Raw genomic sequence first — 19,911 nt, 5'->3', positions numbered from 1 at the left:
CCTGTGCTCAGGACGCGCCCCATTGCCACCTGTCAGCCCCCAGGCGCCGCCTCCCTGTGCTGTGGCTCTAGGTTTCGTCTGCACGCTTTGCGCCAACCCAGCGGAGGCCCAAGTGTCCCACCTGTGCCACCTGTCCCACCTGTCCCTCCAGGTGAGTGTGTCCAGAGCTCTGCCCAGCAGAGGCAGAGCCACAGGGCACAGGGCCATCTCTCACGGGCGGGGCCAACCTTGAACCCGACCCCCATAGACCTTGCTGAGCTGTTAAGGGACTAAGTGTCATCGTGCACAGAACACCCGGCCCCAGCAGGTCCGCGGCGCTCTTCCCCACCCCTCTCTCGAGCATACAGGGCCTTGCCTGCTCGCGGGCCCTCAGGGATGCAGGCGCAGCCCCGAGTCCCTGCCAGCCGCCAGGGGCGGCATCTCTGTCTGGCGTCCCGAGTGAGGACAGCCTTCCTGCCCAGCTCCCCCGCCAGGCACTGCCCGCTGCCGAGCCGTCCCCACAGTCCCACTTTTATCACAGACCCCACCCTCCACCCCCTTCCAGTCGCCCGCCCGGCCTGAGCCTCTCTGGCAGACCCCACCGGCTCCTCCACCGGCTCCCTGGCCTCCCCAGGCCGGCCACTGCCAGCATGTTAACCTAGGGCACGCTCGAGGTTCTCTCCACTCGCCCCACGGGACTATTTTGGCCCCCTTTCTAGGACAGGCCTCTCCCCAGCCCCCATCCAGAGCCGACACAGCAGCTTCCCCCAGGCTGGGTGGTCCAGGCTGCAGAGCTCAGCACAGAACGGACCCCTGGGCACTGCCAGGTCAGCATTGCGTCTCCAGGTCCTACCCCAGGGTGGCACATTTCTCCAGGGGACAGCCACGCCAAGGGCTGCTTCTGTCCCCCATGGCCCGGCCCTGGGCTGGACTAGTGGAAGGTGCTGCTTTTCTCCTCCTCCTGCTGCCAGCCCAGCAGGGCCCTGGAAGCAGCCTTTGTGCTCGGAGTGGCTGAGCTGGGGGGATATTGAGGGTGCACGCAGGAGCTTTCATTGTGACCCACGCCTCTCTACCTGTCTGTGCAGGGGGGATATTTTAAACCTGACTCTGAGGGCTGCCCCAGGCCCTCGCACCAGATTCCTGCAGGGCGGGGCTCACAGCCCCGTCCAGATGTCAGGGTGCAGCCGGTCCCTGGCTGAGGACGAAGCCTATTCTGCCCCCTGTGCTGGGTCTCCTGCTTAGCAACTGAGACCTCGGGTGCAAGGTCCTGCCTGGTCCCCAGCCAGATGCGGACCCTCCCCATATGGAGGTCCCTGCGCCCCAGGGCACGTCCCAAGCCTCGCTGGCCCAGGCCTTACGCTTTGCACGATGGTGCCGCACTCGCTCCAGCCGGCCACCAGGAGCACGTGGGTGCTGTTGCTGTCGCTGACGTTGCAGGAGGGGTGTCCCAGGTACAGGGAGGACTCGGGGATGGATTCCTGCTGCAGGAAGCGCTTCTGGATGGCGATGGCCACCTTCTCGATCTCGCAGAGCACCCTGACCGCCCCGGTCAGGTTCAGCCGCTGGGGCAGGTCCCGGGGGCTGGGACTGGCACCTGGCACGAGGGCAGCCCCGGTCCCTGCAGGGGTTGGGGTCTGCTCTGGGCTGGGGGCCCAGGTTGCACTTCCAGGAGAGACACCTGCGAGGCACGAGGATACAAAGGCAGAGGGTGCGTCTGCGTCTGGGGCTGGCGCGGAGGGGCAGGGGCAATAGCGGGTGGGAGCTGCTCTGCACCCTGCAGCAGCCACGCGTGTTTGAGACACAACCGCACACGTGCACACGTTACACGTTTCCACCAGCCCAGGCAGCCGGGCTCGCCGTGGGCTCTGAGCGGCCGATGCTGGGCATGTGCCAAGCCTGTGGGCACGGGCAGGTCGTCTGCCCTCAGAGGCCCTGAGTCTACCCCTAAGACAGGTAACAACGTCTCTCAGGATCCTGCACCCGGCTGCCTGCTCCGGCTCCTGCTTGCCCCAGTGCACACTCATGTCCAATGTCTAGGACCGTGGTCCCCAACCCTGGGCTGCGGACTGGTACCGGTCCATGGCCTGTGAGGGACCAGACCATAGAGCTCCACCCCTCCCCCCGTCCTGTGGAAAAATTGTGTCCTATGAAACTTGGAACGGAATGGGGGGCGGGGTGTTGGGGGAGCCACACAGCAGCAGCAGGAGGTGAGCGGCAGGTGAGCGAGCGAAGCTTCCTCTGTATTTACAGCCACTCCCTCTCGCTCACATTATGCCTGAAACCCTTCCTCCCACCCTCCACTCCCCCCATGAAATTGGTCCCTGGTGCCAAAAAGGTTGGGGACCACTGGGAAGAACAAGGAGGCTTGGTAAAGACTTCCAGTGTGTCCACTGGTTCTCCAAGGGCCCCTTCCTGGGTCTACACCGAAGCAGACCCCAGGCACCGCTCGGCAGGTATCCCGCCCTCTCCTGGGGCAGCAGCTCTCCCCAAGCAGGCCTGGTCTGTGCCTTCTTTCATTTCCGGGCAGGGCCTGTCCTGCCCTCTGCAGCCCCACGCAGCGCAGCTGTCACTGAGACATGGCCCAAACCACAGCCTTCGCCACTGGCCATACCTGCCTCCCCGCTGCCCGCTTCCCACTCTGCACCCGCCTCCTGCAGGCTCCCGCCCTAGAGACCGTGCCCTTCACCAGCCCTGTCCTCACCAGGCACATACCCTGCCGCTGCCGCCTTAGCCATCCCGTATGGCCAGCTCCGACACACCACTTCCAGGAAGCCCTCCCCGACCACTCGGGACTGAGACAACTTAGCCTCCTCTGCATGTCCTGTGCCTTCCTCAAGCAGAGCATGTTCTACACTCCCCATGACGCCAGGCTCACTGGTATAAATGTCTGTCTCCCCGCACCTGACTGCAGATCCCTGATGGCAGGGGTCATCTTGGGGTCAATGCCAAATCCACTAAGGCCCTCTTTAATGGGAAGCGTGCTGAGTGGAGACAGTGGCCAAGTGGAAACACTTCCCGCATGTTGCTGTCACGTGCGCCGTTTTGCACCGTAGTCCTTTAGCGTCTGCTGGTTCATACCTAGCGTGTGCGCGTTTCCTCATCACAGACCAGGGCCGGTCCCTGGAGACATAACGCAGCACCCAGAAGCCTGCACGAGTGTGAAAGCATGGGGAGGGACATGCACACACACATGCACACACATGCACACATGTACACTGACACAGCACACACATACACAATACACCACATATACATGCATCGCACACATGTACACATGCATGTGCACACACATACACTGCACACATGCATATGTACACACACACAGAGGAAACATAAAAATATGCTGCCCTCATTCGGACAAGAGGCCCTTTGCGAATGAATGCCCTTAAAAGGACAGATCATGGGACGGTATTCCAGAAAAAGGACTGTGAGAATATTACCTTCACAGGGTCTTCCAGAATATTCCACATGGAAATCAGGGGCTCTGCCCTCACAGCGGCAAGTGAAAGACCCCAGGGTGTTCTGGCAGGACGTCCCCGGCACGCAGTCATCCTCCTCCCTCTCACACTCATCGTAATCTGCGCGGCATTTAGGAAACAGAATGGAAAGGCATCCCTGGGGGCTTGCGGGTTGCTGGTGGGGAGACGCAGTCGCGCGACTGCTCACGGGCTCGGGGAGGCGCATCTCAGGAAGCAAAACTGGAAACTCTCTGACGAGCTCAGATTGCACGAAGGTCACCAGTTCTGGGGAGTTCAGGAGACTTTCTGCTGTTGGGGCCAGGAGCCTACTGGGAACGTCCATGGGGGCTGTTCTGGAAGAAGGAGTCTGGCCCTGGGGCTGGGTGGGGGGACTGGGCGGAGCAGGGTCACCCGTTCAGTCCCTGGAGTGACCAGGAGATGAGCAGCCCCACCCCCCAATCCAGGCCTCGGGACCCAGACTAAGGGACAGACCCGGGCAGAAGGCCCTCAGGCCACGTGCCTTTCACCTTTGGCTTCTGGACAGGTATGCCGGTGTCTTGCAGGAAGGGCTGGCAACCAGAAAGCACCGCAAAGAACACAAATCCCCGCCTGGGCATTGATGTACTACCTTCTAGTCTTTTAACACACAGGCACCCTCTAACCAGGAGCGTGTCCTGCCGCAGCCGCCGGCACCCTCCACCTGGGCAGACCACGGTCTCACCCCTGCACAGCAGCCCACGGCAGGGACAGGCCATAACTTAGCACCTCTCTTGTCCTGGGACTATGGGTCATTTCCAATTCTTTTGCTTTTAAAGTAACACTGAAGATGAACATCTCTGTATGTAAACCATGGTCCAAACTGAGATCTGTTTCCTCAGGATTAAGGGCTAGAAGAGATATTCCAGACTCCAGATGAATGACCAGTTTTCAAGCTCTTGGCAAATATTGCCAAAACTGGTTTCCAGGCAGTGCGAGCAAATTCTCTTTCTACCAGCAATCTACGCAAGCACCTGCCTCACCACACTTTTGTTGGTATTAGTAATAGCAGTAAAACAGATTTTCTTTTTTCTGCAATTTGATGGGCAAAAAAACAAACTCACTTTAACGGGAATGTCTTTGATTATCACACCTTAGTCGCTGTGTCTTCTTTTATGTACTGTCCACTCTGGTCTTTTGTGCATTTATCTACCAGGCTCTAGGTATTTACCATCTATTCGTAGGATCTCTCTGTATATTTAGGATAGGAATTCGTTATCAAAATTTTGAAAGATTTTTTGGTTTGTTGCTTGCTTTATAAGTGGTACCTTTACTTTGATTGACATAAGAGATTTATATTTTTATGCCGTCAATATTTCATCCTGTTACTCTGAAAATCTGGTTTTCCTTGCGAAATCCTTCTCATTTCAAAAATCGGAAAATATTAATCTTCAATTTTAAAAAAGTCTTCAATTTCTTATACATGTGACTATAAGCCGTTGATCATTTATGCTCCAGTACGATATGAGAAAAGAATCCAAATTGCCTTTTTCTCCCTGCTTTCCTCTTTAATTATTTTTTGCTAGGATCTCCTTGGAAACTGTGCTTGGGAGAAAGTCTGGCTGCAGAGACCTGGAGACGTTTTCAACCCTTATACCTTAAAAAAATCATAGTCGCAATGAGAGAGACGAGGAGGGTCCTATCTATTAATATTTCATGTTTTCATCTAATTCCAGGAAAAGCCCACGGGAGGGCCACATGGACACATCTTTCAAAGACGCAGAGCAGTGGCTGGGCTCCAGCTGCCTCTGGTTCCGGAGCACCGGTGAGTTTCCGCCAGGCCCAGCCCCCACCTACCCCATATGAAGGTGTCGCCTCTGACCACCTCCAGCAGAGACGCGTTCCACAAGGCGGCAAGGAACGTGGCGGACACCTCCCGGACATCCACGTCGGCGATAAGCAGCAAGTGAAACTCCACCACGACGCTGCCGTTGGCGATGCCGGTGACCTCCACCCTGATCCCGCCGGCGTCCACGTGCTGGAGCAGGGTGTCTGGCAAGGAGTTCCGCACCTGCAGAGAGACAGACCATTAAGAGGAGCTTTGCACTGAGAGGAAACGGGGTGTCTGTCCTAAGGTGGCCCCTCCTGGGATCCTGCCCAGCAGCAGGGCTGGGCCTTGGCAAAAAGGTAAAAGCCACAGTTCGGTTCTGGGCCCCTTTCCCATCTGCCACGTCTGCTGGCCCGGCACAAACACCCGGGAGTGTCTGTGGTGCTGAGAAGGGTCCTTGTCCCCCATAACCAGGAAACAGTCACAGAAAGATGTCTGTGAGCCGAGTGTGGGGCTGGCGAGGTTGCAACCTGCCCGGGCTCACAAGGACGTTCAGAACCTGCCACTCTTAGCTCAGAGCGGTGGAGGGCAGGGCACTGAGAGAGTGGCTATGGGGAGGGAGACCACCTCTTCCCCTTTATTTCTTCTAGAACAATCCTTTTGCTCCTGAACATTTTCCCTGCCATTCTCTCTCCCCACCTAACCCCAAACTGCTTCCCTGTGAGCGTTTCCAACATCCCTAGTAGGACCGGCCGTGTCTGCCTCTAAAAGGCTGCGTCACTTTGGACAGAACCACAGCGCGCACCCCGTGTTAGTCCACTCCTGCCCATCAGGGTCGAAATGCCCAGAAAGACCCACAATCTCACAGCGAGCTTTGATAGCCCACGTAACGCGAATCTCCTATGGCAAAGTGCTCCTCCGGGGTTTGTCCTCACAGAGAAAAACCGTGAGGTGCGATGGCTCAAGGCACCGGCTTGTGGATTCACTGCCCAGCCTCTGGGACACCCGAGGTGAACAAATTTAGTGTCACCTGTCAGAGGCTGTGGACCCCAGAGAGACATCCAGCTGCCTTTGGTTGATCAGTCAGATGGCTACTGTCATTACCCTCAACAGCAGCTCGTGTCTGTGTCCGTGTGTGTGTGTGTGTGTGTATCTGTCTGTCTGTCTCTCTCAGAGGGATCTGTCACAGTCTTAGATTAATGTCACCTTTAGCTGCATTTCAAGCCAGTCTCAAAGCAAATGTCCAGGCCCCTTGCTAGGAAGTGACAAAGAACAAGTGCCACGTTAACCCACCACCCCCCAAATGCGTCTTAACATCCTACTCGTGTAAGTAAGTAGCATGATATTTCCTGTCCTGAAATTCTAAACAAATTTTAATAAACCAACTATCCTGAAAAATGGGCGAAGAAGGAACTTCTTCAAAGAGGAAAGATTTATTAAGAAACTTGGGTTAGAAATGGAGCTGCCTCATTTGACCACTAGAGCTAGGTGGAATGATTTCAGTGTTTGTTGCTTAATATTATGTGGAACTATTATTTAACCTAAAGAAGATAGTAACGCACATTATCAATCAAATCATCAATGACTCTTGCGTCCACACTAGGCTAGGAGCTGAGAATCCCAGGATAAATAAGATCAGATCCCAGATCCCAAGGGGCCCCTTTGGGGCAATTCCTGGAGGCAGGCAGCATCATCCACTTTAGCAGTGAGAAAAGCTGGCAGGGTTTGCGCCCGCCATCGTGTTATCACAGCTGGCCACTAGGTGGCGATGTTAACACCTCATTCTTCACCTTACAAACTACCACTCTAAGGAAAAGCTAAAACGTGACATTTCCACTATGCAAACAAGATCACTAGATTATGATGAATGCATTCTCTATACTTGTGGTTCCTAACCCCCAGGCGGTGGGCCGGTACCAGTCGTGGCTCGTTAGGTACCAGGGGCACAGCAGGAGGTGAGCTTTCCGCCAGCAAGCAAAGCTTCATCTATATTTACAGCTGCTCCCCATCACTGGCGTCACCACCTGAGCTCCGCCTCCTGTCAGATCAGCGGGGGCATTAGATTCTCAAAGGAGTGCGAAGCCTACTGTAAATTGCGCATGCAATGATCTGAGGTGGAGCTGAGGCGGTGATGCTAGCTCTGGGGAGCGGCTGCAAATACAGATTATCATTAGCAGAGAGGTTTGACTGCACAGAGACCATAATAAGTCACTGTGTCCCATAACCCCCAGATGGGACCGTCTAGTTGCAGGAAAACAAGCTCAGGGCTTCTGCTGATTCCGCATTATGGTGAGTTGTATAATTATTTCACCATATTTTACAATGTAATAATAATAGAAATAAAGTGCACAATAAATGTGATGTGCTTGAATCATCCCAAAACCATCCCCCCACCCCCTAGCCCCCATCCATGGAAAAATTGTCTTCCATGAAATCAGTCCCTGGGGCCAAAAAGGTTGGGGACCGCTGCTCTATACCTCAAAAGGTAATCTAACCTCTATCAAAAAGAACACTTGTTACTAATTGTAACAATATAGCATCCCAAAGAATGTTGAGGGGATAGATGGGAGAAGCCCGAGACAGAGGAGGAAGAATATTTTTTAAGGCAGGGACCATAGCAGTGTTATTCATAACAGACAAAAGAGGAAGCAACCAAATGTCCGTCAGTGAATGAACGGATGAATACAAATTGGTATGCTCACGCAACGACATAGTGTCCCGCCATAAAAAAGAACGAAGCACGGACGCATGCTACATGGGAAAACTCGAAAGCATTATTTTAAGTGAAAGAAGCCAGACACAAAAGGTCACATATTGTATCATTCTATTTCATGAAATATCCAGAATCGGCAGATCCACAGAGACAGGAAGCATACTAATGGCTGCCAGGGGCTGGGGAGGGGGTGACTTCCAGTGGGTACAAGGTTTCTTTTTGGGGTGATCAAAATGTTCTGGATTCAGATAGTGGTAACAGTTGCACCGTTTTCCAAAATAGTCTAAACCACTAAATTTTACAGTTTACAGATGTGGATTTTATAGGGTGTGGAATAGATCTCAATTTTTTTAAGTTTTTTTTTAAACAGGGAAGGGGCTTTCTGCTCCACAGGGTCCTACAATCGATAAAGAGGTTTCACTGGACACAGAACAGCGTGAAGCAAGAATGCACGAGAGGAAACGTTGTCTCCTGTCTGCTGACCTGCCTTCGCGGTGGCAGAGCCAGGCCAGAGCTTAACGTCCCAGCTTCCTGCAGAAATGAGGAGTTCCTGGGACCTACAAACCGAATTCCTGGTTGGATGAGACCAGAATTCTATCCGCCCTCCACCCTTCGCCTCCCAAAAGGAAACAAGCTCTGATGTCACCAGCTTACCACCCTGAAGAACAGTTCTAGGAAGTCTCGATACTCCTGGCTGCTCGTGTTGCGGAAGGAGTCCAGGTACCGCACGTTTGCTATTCTGACCCGTCCACTGAGTTTCTGGGCCGCTGCGGGGTGGAGAATAAGCATGTTTGGAACAACACGTGTTAGTGACAGATTATCATTTCAATCTTCATAGTCACATTTCCACGTTGGCCAGGAAGAGCATCACACAAGGCTGACCTGCGCTCCGGGAAGGAGGCACGCTGCCCCCAGACTGCAGAGGACACAGGACAGAGCCTGAGCTCAGAGCGAGAACCCTCTAGAACCAGCTCAGCCTCTGCCCCTCTCCCCACACCCCGCGCAGCCTCCCTCCCTCGCTGCCGTCACTCGTGCTTGGGTGTTCAGACAATGGCCAAGTGAGCCAGGATGACTTTGAGCGTGAGGGCAGGCAAAATTAAATAATCTTGCCAGGGTCACAGGTGCCAGCTGGCTGTCCCCGGTAAACCGGGACACAGGGCGCCTGACCCCACATCAGAACAGGGTTCCCGGGGTCCCCTTCAGAGCCAGGCCTGCTTCCTCCCCTGTCCCCTGGCCTCTTGCAGTCTAAGGGCAGTGCCTCCTTTGGCACCGTCCGTTCCATCTGAATCTTTCCCCCCGCAGACGGCTTGTGGGAGTACATGGTACATGAACATGGTGCAGGAATGTTGTCATTGCATCCTGGCCCCGGCAAGGCAGCCGCCTCAGTTCTCAGTTCCTCACCAGACATCCGTGCAACACCTGCCACGTGCCCTGGGCGTCCTGGGCAGGGCAGGAGAATGGCGAGGCTCTCCTCTCAGGGAACCTAGAGTCTGTCTCCCCAGAGCTTCTTGCTCAGGCTTAAGACGAGCCACAAGCCGTCCCTCTAAGCTGTCCCACTACGCATTCCTGGATGAACCCCAAACCCCAGGTCCTTGGGGTCGTTGCTGTCGCTGCACCTGAGACCATCGGTCCAGAATTACAGCAGCTGCTGCAGGCAGCCCAGTCCGACAGCCGGCAGAACCAGGGTGGGTGCACGGCAGGAGCATTCTCAGGGTCACACAGGCAGCTCGTCCCTTCCAGGGTGGGTGGGATCTTCAGGGCCCAGCACCAGCTCTCAGACCCCGGGGCTGCCCTGCCTGAGCGCCCGGCCAACGCCAGCCTCGCCCGTCTCCAGCTGGCCATGAACTTGCACGATTAGCGCCGTCCGCCTCCATCTTGCTCTTGAATTCCCCAGCCCATGGCTGATCAGTACTTTAAAGTACGTAAGTAAAAGTTCTAAACTGTGCTTTCTGCACCCCAATAGGTCATCTTTGGCATCGCCCCAGGAGCGTGCTCCCCAACGAGGCGACCACAGCTATCAACGCTTGGGAAGGTGCGCAAGCCATGAAGACGGACCCGGAACATCAGACAAGCCCTCGGCTACACGGGTAAGGCATACATCTGAAATGACACCCAGTGACATCCTAATGAGGAGAAACGAGGGATTTTAGCTAAGTGTGTGTGACCATCATCAGCCATCAGCTCCAGCTTATTGGAGTCTGGGTTTGAGTCGCTGTCTCCCGAGTCTGTCACCACCCCTTTACTTGGTGCCGCGGGCTCTGGTGGGGTGCTCGCACGGCGTCTGTCTGGCTGTCCGATTTCTCCTGCCCTCCCCGAAAGCCAGGCCCTCGGGGTGAAGAGATCAGAGGGAGTGGATTCACTCAATAGACCGGCACCACGTGCATTTGCCGTGTCACGCACCCTGAGGACGGGGACGAGCCAGCATCTGCAGCCTGTGCGGGCGGAGTCTGGGACACGCCGCGGTGCCACCTCTGTGCCGTGGCTGCCTCCCGAGTGGGAGGCGAGCCAGACGTTCCTACGCTCGGAAGAAAACGGAAGCCCAGCAGCCCACAGATAAACCCGGCTCTTTAAACCGTAACCCACTGAAAATCCCTTCATACTTTTTATCCCACCCTTTAAAGCAAACTGAACCCCTTACCTGTCCGCACTCTCAGGTGTGCTCTGGCACCTTCCTCCCCGCACGCCGCGGCCACTATCTCCACCAGGTGCAAGACGCCGGGCTCCAGCCCCGACAGCGTCACGCTCGTGTCCCGGGTCTCCAGGCGCACCGAGGGGCCCCGCGTGGAAGTCAGGGTGATCTGGAAAGTGGGGCGCGGGGTGAGACCTCCTGCCCACGCCAGGTGGAAGCCCGCGCTGGTCACGTTGGAGACCGTTATCCTCCCGATGGAGACGGGACCTGGGGGGTGGAATGGAAATGCCAAAGTTAAACCCAAGCTGTTCTGAGGAGGGAGGAAAGAGACTCCTCGCCAAGGCCGAAAATCAAACTGGTCTCCATGGGGCCATGGTGACGTCAGCCAAGGCGCGTCCTGTGATGACCCCTCCCGGGCGAACCTCCCAAGCTGGGGCTTCCTATGGCTGCGGCCCTGTTCAGGACAGCAGGAAGTGTCGTCTGCTTTGGTTTTGTTTCGGAGGATGGTTCGAACACACCCCTGAGGTCACTGCACTTCCAGGACCCTCGAGCAGGTTCTGGGGGTCTTCAGAGGGTTGCCCACCCATGCCTGGTGGGCTTACCCAGGGGCCAATGTGGGGGGCACTGCTGGCTGCAGAGCTGCCTGACAGGGAGACCTGGTCCCTGCCCGGTACTGGCCACAGGGCGTGAGAGTTTAGCTGCAGGCCTGTGCTGTTTAGCAGGGAAACGCTTTGATGGGGCTCACATTTCACAGTCCGGTTCGGGGACAGCCAGGATGGGGCTAGTGCTGTGAGCTCCCGGCAGAGGTGGCCCAGGCCCGTCCCTGCACAGAGCTGCCCTGAATCTCCTGGGTGATGGCTAAACCCTCTCTGTGCAGCAGGTACACCTGGGGGGTTATGGCATGGCTGGGGGTACAGGATATCTGTGGGGGGTGCAGAACAGCTATTGGGTGCAGCACAGCTGGGGATGCAGTTTTGTGGGGTGGCACAGCCCGCTGGGGGCTGTGGCAGGCGGGGGCACAGAGCTGCTGGGTGCAGGACTGCAGGGGTGGCCGGCACCTTGGGGATTGCTCCAGCACCTGCCTCTACACATGCGCCCAAAGCCCAAAGGCTGCTCCCGAAGCCTGAAGCCTGACCTCTGCCCCGGCTGCCGCGGGCACGGAGCCTGTGAGGCGGGAGGAGAGGGCTGGGACAGGCTCGCCTCCTACCTGGACCAGAAACCAGCTGCTGAGGGACAGCTGCTCTGCACCTGGTTTCCCGTGTGCGGGACAGGGCAGACCCCCTGAGCAAGGGAACTGACAGACGGCCGGGGTGAGGGACAGGACAGACCCCCTGAGTGCAGGATGGGGCAGACCACCCGAGCGTTGCTAACAGGCTCTGACCCGCCTGCACGGGCTGTACTTCCCACCAGGTCCCCGCCCCCGGGAGGCACCGCTCCAAGCACTCACCGCAGGCGGGGGCCTTCAGAGGCGTGGGGGCTGACGGCAGGTCTAGGGGGCGAGAGTGTCCAGGATCCTCATTCCTCAGCCACGTGGAGTTCAGCAGTGTCTCCCGCGTGGGGAGGCTGGCGTGCCACATGACGTGGCTGGTGGGGCCCTCGGCAGGGATGGGCCAGGAGGGGGGCTCCATGCTGGAGTTCCCCAGTAACTGTCCAGGGGGGTCCAGCGGGCCCTCTGTGACCCCCTGAGGGGAGCGGCGGGTTGGCCCAGGAGCCCTGGGGGAGGAGGTGGCGCTAGTCACCCCACCGGTGCTTCTCTGGCCTGTCCCCAGGCCTGGGGCCACGCTGGCTGCCTCCTCCTCCATTTGTTGCCCTGTGCTGTTCCTGTAGTGCCCAACGGTGCCACTGCCCTCTCTCCTGGGTGGGGGTGCTGGGGTCTGGGCCTGGCCTGCCGCCGAGGTGCCCTGCAGGAGCGTGGGGCTGGGTGACAAGGTGGAGGTCTCTGGGCCGAGGGCTGTTGCTCCTGTGCTGGGAGCTGGAACTGTTAGCCCTGTTGCCAAAGTCAGCACACTGTCCGTGGGGCTCACCACGTCACCTGCCAAAACAGCCACTGTCAGGTAGGGCGCCTGAGCAAGAGCCCTCCCAAAGGGGACACAGCCGTCTGGCCCTGTGGCTCCAGAGCCGAGACTCGAATGCAAGGCTCAGTTCTCGCAGCCTGAGATTAATCCATCAGGGGTTTGGGAAAATGGGATGGTTTCCCCAAGTGTGTGCTCAGCGTGGGACTTGGTGCTGGATGTTCCGATCGGCTTGCTGGACATCAGGTGAAGACAGGCTGGGGACACCAGGAAGCAGGATGATGCACGCAATGTTTAAGGAATATTCCCCCCAGGGAATAATTCTCAACTGCTCCTTCCAGCCAGAAAGGCCTTAGCTGGGGATGGCAAGTGAGGACCGGGCGCCTCTGCCACGCCGGTGTCCAGGCTGACACTGTGTCAGTCATGGCATGTCAGGTCTGCCTGTGGCCTCCTGTCACTCAGCCTGGCACCCCGGGTAGCTCTGACCCAGCGATCAGAACTAGCCCCTAAGAAAGACTTGGAGCTGAGACGTGGCAGGCGTGGGGCCCAGGAGACCCCCCTTGGGCCCTCTCCAGCACACCTGGGCTTCCACACCCTCTCGGGCATGAGGCCACCTGGGGAGAGAGGGACCCACCCCCGGGGCGCACCTGGACTTTTGTGGGCCCGCGGAACTCGGCCTTCAGGGCCCCAGCATCTCTCCGTAAGAGTCTAATAAAAATCATATCAGCAGCACGAGGATGAAGATGGATAGAATCCAAGCCGGATCCTCGTGTATCGATGTGTTTACTCTCATTATATTAATTTCTTTCTCCTGATTTTAAAAGCAAAGGAAAACATTTCCATGGCCCTAACCATGTTAGGTCCTCAGCACTGTGCCCGATGGAGAGGTCGGCCCTGCCCCATCCCCACGTCCCCAGGGCGAGGGCCCGTCCCAGAGCCGGGGGGGACACGCACCCTCACAGGCCCGGCCGGCCCGGGAGGGGTTGGCGTCCCTGGCCGTGCGGCACTGGCAGCTGTAGGAGCCCTCGAGGTTGACGCAGCGGGCGGCGGGCGAGCAGTCGTGCTCCGAGCTGTCCGCACACTCGTCCCAGTCTGCGGGAGACAAGACAGGGCCGGTGAGCAGGAGGCCAGAGACTGGCCAGGAAACAGGTGGCCCCAGAACAGAGCTCTTCTGACCGTCGCTGCAGTGGCCGGCCGGGAACAGAGGGCCCCGGGGCTGGGGGCCTGCGCCAGCCTTCACTGTCGGTTGGCTTATGTGGGGACAAAGCTTAGGAGACGCCGGTTCCTGGGGTGGTGTGAGCACCCGCGGGTGTGACTGTGCTCCTCCTTGTTCATTCTTTGTTCCCACGCCAGAAAGTTGAGCTGCTTCTGCTTTTTGACGTGCCAACATGCCCCAATATTTAGTGTTTCGACCAAGAAATAGAAAAATAACTGAGCCCGGAGGGGCCGGCTAAGTATACCACGCACTTGCCGTGCCATTCAGAGCATCCGGGTGTCCCAGCAGGTATAGGAATGGCCTCGACACCTCCTCCTGTGCCCCAAAGCCCCCCGTGATGTCATAGCCCTGGCAGGCCCTGGCCCCTCAGACTTGGTGGGGAGGAGTGTTGGGTCAGCCCGTCCCTGCGGCCCCACGCCCCAGTCCTCGCTAAACCTGCCCCAGCCCCACCGTGCACGCGCACGCGCCACATTTCCCGTCAGCGTTCAGCCGGGGCCACCGCACAGAAACTCACCCGGGATGCCATTCCCTTCCCCTCCCCCTCCTCTTGTCCCCTCTGGTCTCCCTGGTGACCGCCACGCGTCCCCGTACCTGCTTCCAGAAAGAATGCGACGCCCGTGTATTTGGACACATGACTGAGACTTAAGGCACAAACATCGCAAGCTGCATGTGAGGCCAGGGGAGCCAGGGTGAGGGCAGCTGTCCGACAGCCCTGCGAGTCCCCCTGCCCCGCCCCGCAGGGGGGCCGCCAGGCACAGGGCTGAGATGTGGCCCAGGGAGGAGCTCGCTGGCTGGGGAGGGCTCTGGGGAGCTGCCCCTGCTGGAGGGGCCAGCTGGGGGGGAGGGGTCCCCACAGGGGGGCGGGGGGGCTGAGCCAGGCCAGGGAGGGTCAGGCTGTCCCGGGCCCTACTGCGCGTGCTTCTAGCGCTGCAGGTGGAGGTGCCGGGAACACCCCCGCCCACGCCCAGTGTGCCGGAGCAGCTCCTACCAGTTGGGATTTAAGCCCAGATAAGCGACTAGCTCGGTTTTGTGCTGAGAAAGCCCTGCAGGCCAGTGCTGAGAGGCTCGTTTTGTGGTTTTTCCAGCTTTGCCTCATGAGGTCTCTCCAGAAGCAGCTTCCCCGGAGACTAGCAAGCTGTCAGCTGCCGCAACCGTCAAGCCGCCACCCGCGCGTGGCCCGGGGCTGCTGTGCCATCAGGGCACCGTCCACACGTCCTTCCCGGTGCTGCCCGACCTCCAGCTGCAGGGGCTGTCCTGGGGTGCCCCAGGCAGGGGTCGGAGCCCAGGCTGTGGGCAGCAGAGGCTCCCGCCAGACGTTGACTCAAACCACGGAGCACCTGGCATCTATTTTCAGCGCGCGGTGATTCACCTAGCCTCCGCCCCACGGCAGACAGCCCAGGGTTTTATTTAGCCTTGCGTTAGGCCCCAGGGCAGCTGGTTCTCCAGTTAGGAGGAATAGGCAGGTGTGGGAGCGGGAAGAGCGGCCAGCGGCCTCAGCAGCCTCCCAGGCCGCCAAACAAGGACGGAGATGAGCAGGAGCCCGATGCAGGGGCCGAACTCTGCTCCCGCTGGGACAAGGGCACGAGCCGTCCCCAGAGGAGGGGGGACAGCTGCCGCAGAGCTGTGATTGTCGGACACAGGTGCCCCCCCTGAGCTGGCCCCACTGGAAACAAGCTGCAGGTGCCCAGAGCAGGTGCAGACCCCAGACCTCCTGGGCCCCCCGTTGCAGCAAGATGTAGGCTCCTTGGCGGCCACCGGCTGCCTGGTCCAGAGCCCTCGACTCTCCTGGGGACTGTGTCAGATGCGCACTCTGGAGAAAGGCAGGCACCAAGCACCTGGCTCTAATGCCACCAGCACAGATGCCAAGCACAGAACACCTGGCTCTGATGCCACCAGCATGGACGCCAGGCAAAGGCAGTGGCCCTTGAGTTTAAGGAAAGAAAGCGCTAGCCTGACCAGCAGGCGAGGGGGTTGCGGTAGTCCCAGGCTGGGCACCCTTGCTCGGGTTCCTTCTCCCACGGCTGTGAGGGGATGGACAGGCCTGTGTGGCAGTGACGCCGGCGGGAGCAGGCAGCTGCACGGAAGCTTCTGGCAGCTCAACTTGACCTGCTCTGACCCCTCCCCCAGCCAGGAGGAGGTGGCTGCCCACAAGGTCCCACAGGCCCCCTCACGCAGAACGACGCTGTTGGTAGGGTGTCGTTCCTTTGGCTGACGTCGGTGCAGAACCGTAAATGCGAAGGTCTGCAGTGACGCCAGCTGGAAGCCCAGGGGCCCATCCTCGCCTAGAAGGAATGAGAATTGTGTGGAGCCTCTCCAGAGAGCCGGGTGTATGAGAGGGGAGGGCGGGGGCCGCGCCGTTGTCGGGGGAGATTGAAGGGGAGCGATGGGAGGGCTGGGAGAGGGGCCGCAGGAGGAGGCAGGGCCAGTGAGGACCCGGGGTGCTGGGGGGCCTTCCTGGACAGGCACTGCTCCTAGACATGAGAGCTGGCCCAGAAGAGGTGACCCTGCGAGCTGGAGGTGACAGCAGATGCGGCCCGCTGTGTGCCAGGGGTTGTGCTGACCCCATGCCGGCACTGTCCTTGAGTTGACTCAACTGACCTCAGAGCGGGGATGCTGCCCTCGTCTTCCCATTTCACAGATGGGCAAACTGAGGTCCAGGGAGGTGAAGTCACTTGTGCCAGGCACATCCCACAGAGATCAAGTTGGGTCAGAGCTGGGATTCCAGCCTGCTCCGCCTCACTCTAACCGCCACACGCTGCCTCCTCCCATGGGGCGGAGATGCGGTCATGACCATCTGACCCCCGCGTGGGCTGCCATTGGCCTCCTCTGTCAGGGCTGGGACACGTCAGCCTGCAGGCAGTGAGTGCTCCAGAACAATCCAAGAATGCTCCCGCCATGCCAACACCATCAGTTGTGTGAGCCGCAGAGCAGAGAACTTTTCATCTTCCGGGGAGCTTTTCGTGCTGCGGTTGGTTGTTTTTCTGCAGAACAGCTTTGTTTGTGCTCCTCCGGCAGGTCCTCGCCCTGGAGGTGGGGCTCTCAGGGAGGGGGACGCCCCCATAGCTGAGGTCGGCCTCATGTGCCCCCAGGCAGGAGCAGGGCCCTGTGGCTGCTCCGCTGGCTCTGGTGCCAGAAGACTGCAGAGGCAGGGCCACCCCCTGCCAGCCACACAGCCAGGCCGCACAGGGGACCCGCCGCAGCAGCACCCCAGCTCCGAAAGGTGCAGGAACTCGGCCGGGCAAGAGCCAGCTCGCGGCGCTTGACGGCCTACGAGGGGCGTCCACGACTTTGTGGGGAACGGGGAGGCGGGAGCACTTGAGGCTGATTCATGGACTATCAGACACGCGAGGCACATCTCCTTCTGCTGCGGCTGCCGGAACAGATTCCACACACTGGGGGCCGGAGCAATGCAAATTTATCCCCACGGTTCTGGCGGGAAGTCCCAAACCAAGGCACCAGCAGGGCCGCGCTCCCAGGCCCCGGGCTAGTCCCCCCTGGGCTCTTCCAGCGCCACGTGGCTCCAGCGTTCCTTGGCTTGTGGCCTCATCGCTGCACCCTCGCCTCCGTGGACACGTGGCGTCTCCCCCGTGTGTCTGTGTCTCCTTCTCGGTCTCTTATAAGGACACTTGTCATTGGATTTAGGGCCCACCCTAAATCCAGCTGCAGGATGATCTCATCTGAGATCCTTACCTAAATTATTTCTGCAAAGAACGTTATTCTAAATAAGGTCACATTCTGAAGTTCCAGGTGGCCATGTCTTTTTTGGGGAGGCCGCCACTCAACCTATACCGCCCTCCTGCCCGAGGCCCGCGTGTGAGAAAGATCTGGAGTAGCACATGCCGTGCTCTGCAGAGGACGGGCGGGGGGAGCCGGGAAGTGTGGAGGAAGGGCAGGGCTCAGGGGTGCCGGGGGCAGTGCCAGGGAACTCCCCCCGCAGGGCCCCGGCCCCTGCCCGGCCCCCACGCTGGCAGCCCAGCCAGGCGGGTCCTGCCGGGTACAGGGGCCACTGCAGCATCTCCATCCTTAGGGGGCCTCCGTGGACAGGGCCACCCCAGGCTGAGCACACAGCGGGCACACGTGCAGGCACCTCTGGCCTTCCCTGCACTCCCGGGTGGGGGAAGGTTGGAACCATGAGCCAGAGACAGTGACGGAGCTCACTTTCAGACCTGGCACTGCTGGGGGCCAGAGGGGAGACCCTTCCACAGATGAGCCCAAAACGGAGGCCTGTTGACTTAGAGACTGTGTGTGCCCCACCTCTAGGAGAGCACGGCACGCCTGCATTGGAACCGCAAAACCATCTCGCTGTCTCTGTCTTCTGTGTCTCTGTCTTTGTCTCTATCTCTCTCTGTGTCTCTCTGTCTCTGCTGCGTCTATGACCTCCTGCTTCAAGGCAGAACCACGTGAAATGCAATAACACGGCTAATGAAATAGACCCGCAAGTGGGCGGTGGTGCAGCCCCGCGGCGGTGCCAGAGCCCTGACCACAGATCCCGTGAGCTCCCGTCCCCTCACCCACGTGGACCCTCCAGCCCTGCCCCACTTGGTGTTCAGGGCCTGAGGGGACCAGCAGGTGGGCTTGGTGTTCCTGGGCCACTGCCCTGGGGCCCGGTTCCGAGGGAGGAACACAGAGTAAGGGGCTGGATCTCCTTCACTTCACCTCTGGAATCAGGGAGAAGCTGACTCAAAACCAAGCCACCTAGACTACTCGGGACCGGAGGGCAGCGCCGTCGGGTGGGGAGGAGCGTACCTTGCACATGTGTCCCCCGTGGGTCAATCTGGAACACTGTGCTCGCCAACAGGGGCCGGAGCATGGGGGACAGTGTGGAGACGCCCACTGGAAACTCGGGGTCCCGCACCGTGAGTCTGAGCCGCGCGACCACGCTCCCCGCCCGGAGAGACACGATCTGCATCCGCAGCTTCCCACGTCCGTGCAAGTCGGCAACCGCCGGCGGGAAGGAGTTCTCGACCTGGCGGGGAAGAGGCCACAGCCACTCAGACAGAGCAGATACCCATCTGCATGGTCAAACCCTTGAGCAGGGCCCGGCGTGACCTACAGATGCTGCACAGAGCCACTTTTCCCCTCCTCCCCTCTGCCTGCAGCCGACCTCTCAGGGGAGGCAGAGACGCCCTCCCGGCTCCCGGAGCCCTGTCCAGCTTTCGCTGGGACAGCTGGGCCCGGCCTGGTCTGGGATGAAGAACTCTCGGTGACCACCACGGTCAAGCTCCCAGTGTGGGAGCATCATAGGAACAATCCACCCTGGGTGTCCTGACAGCTGGTGCCAAGGCCATTCGTGTGGGTACGTGGGAGGGACCGTTGGGTTGGTTGATGGATGGATTGAATGACGGAGAAGGACCACCAAGGAACAATCCCGGTGGCTATTTGGAGCTGTCCCCCTCTTTACTGGGCTGTATCCCTCAGAAAACACACAGAGCCAGGTGCTCAGGTCACCTATGCCCAGGTAAGGGAGACACCAGCCTGGCCCCTGCCTTCCTGCCAGTCTGTTCCCGCACAGGAGTGTGTGAACATTGGAAAAGAAAGGGAATTCTCTAAACGCGTGCAAAGCTGACTGCCCTGCAGACGAATGTTGGGAAGGAACCCTTGGGGGCCCTGCATTTCTACCATCCTGCGAGCAGCAGCACTAACTGTCCTTCTGTTCCAGAATATGTTTCCAAGGATGCTTGTTTAGTGAACAGCCTTGGGAGATAGGGACAGTGGCTCCCTCCAGAGCAAAGGGCTGGTTTGTTTATTGCCCAATATGAGAAGATAACGTCTCCTGCAGCAGGATTTAGGCAGATTTGTTTGCAGCCCGTTATAAAATATTTGGGTTCCCTAAATTCGGGGTTCCCCCGCTGTGACGCAGACCCGCTTTGTGTGTGCATCACTGTGGGCCCCTCCACATGTCCTCTGTGGGCCTTGGGGGCAGGAAGGGGAGCTGCACCGACATGATGCTCAGGTCGCCTGCTGTGCAGGGAATCAGTAAGTCCTGCATCCCCCTCCCAGCAATCTCCTGTCTTCTGCCGGCATCCGAGAAACCGTGGCAGACTAACTTGTTAGTTTGCGGGGAGGGTCAAATCTCAGACCTCTTATAATTCTCGACAGT

At 58.8% G+C, this 19,911-nt stretch overlaps 1 protein-coding gene across 1 annotated transcript in view; it reads right to left on the bottom strand.

Annotated features, from left to right (window-relative positions):
- UMODL1 (uromodulin-like 1) overlaps positions 1-19,911 on the bottom strand; it is a 59,843-nt gene that overhangs the window by 12,790 nt on the left and 27,142 nt on the right. The window contains exons 9-17 of the mRNA XM_012659979.1: positions 18,558-18,777; positions 13,550-13,687; positions 12,374-12,615; positions 12,031-12,229; positions 10,593-10,850; positions 8,609-8,721; positions 5,271-5,484; positions 3,420-3,557; positions 1,338-1,657 (exon numbers count right to left, since the gene is read on the bottom strand). Of these exons, the coding sequence (XP_012515433.1) occupies positions 1,338-1,657; positions 3,420-3,557; positions 5,271-5,484; positions 8,609-8,721; positions 10,593-10,850; positions 12,031-12,229; positions 12,374-12,615; positions 13,550-13,687; positions 18,558-18,777 (1,842 nt within the window). The remainder of the gene's footprint in view (positions 1-1,337; positions 1,658-3,419; positions 3,558-5,270; positions 5,485-8,608; positions 8,722-10,592; positions 10,851-12,030; positions 12,230-12,373; positions 12,616-13,549; positions 13,688-18,557; positions 18,778-19,911) is intronic.

Source organism: Propithecus coquereli, unplaced genomic scaffold (assembly GCF_000956105.1).
Source record: "Propithecus coquereli isolate 6110/MARCELLA unplaced genomic scaffold, Pcoq_1.0 Scaffold644, whole genome shotgun sequence".
NCBI lineage: Eukaryota > Metazoa > Chordata > Mammalia > Primates > Indriidae > Propithecus > Propithecus coquereli.
This window is presented reverse-complemented; position numbering and strand designations above follow the sequence as displayed.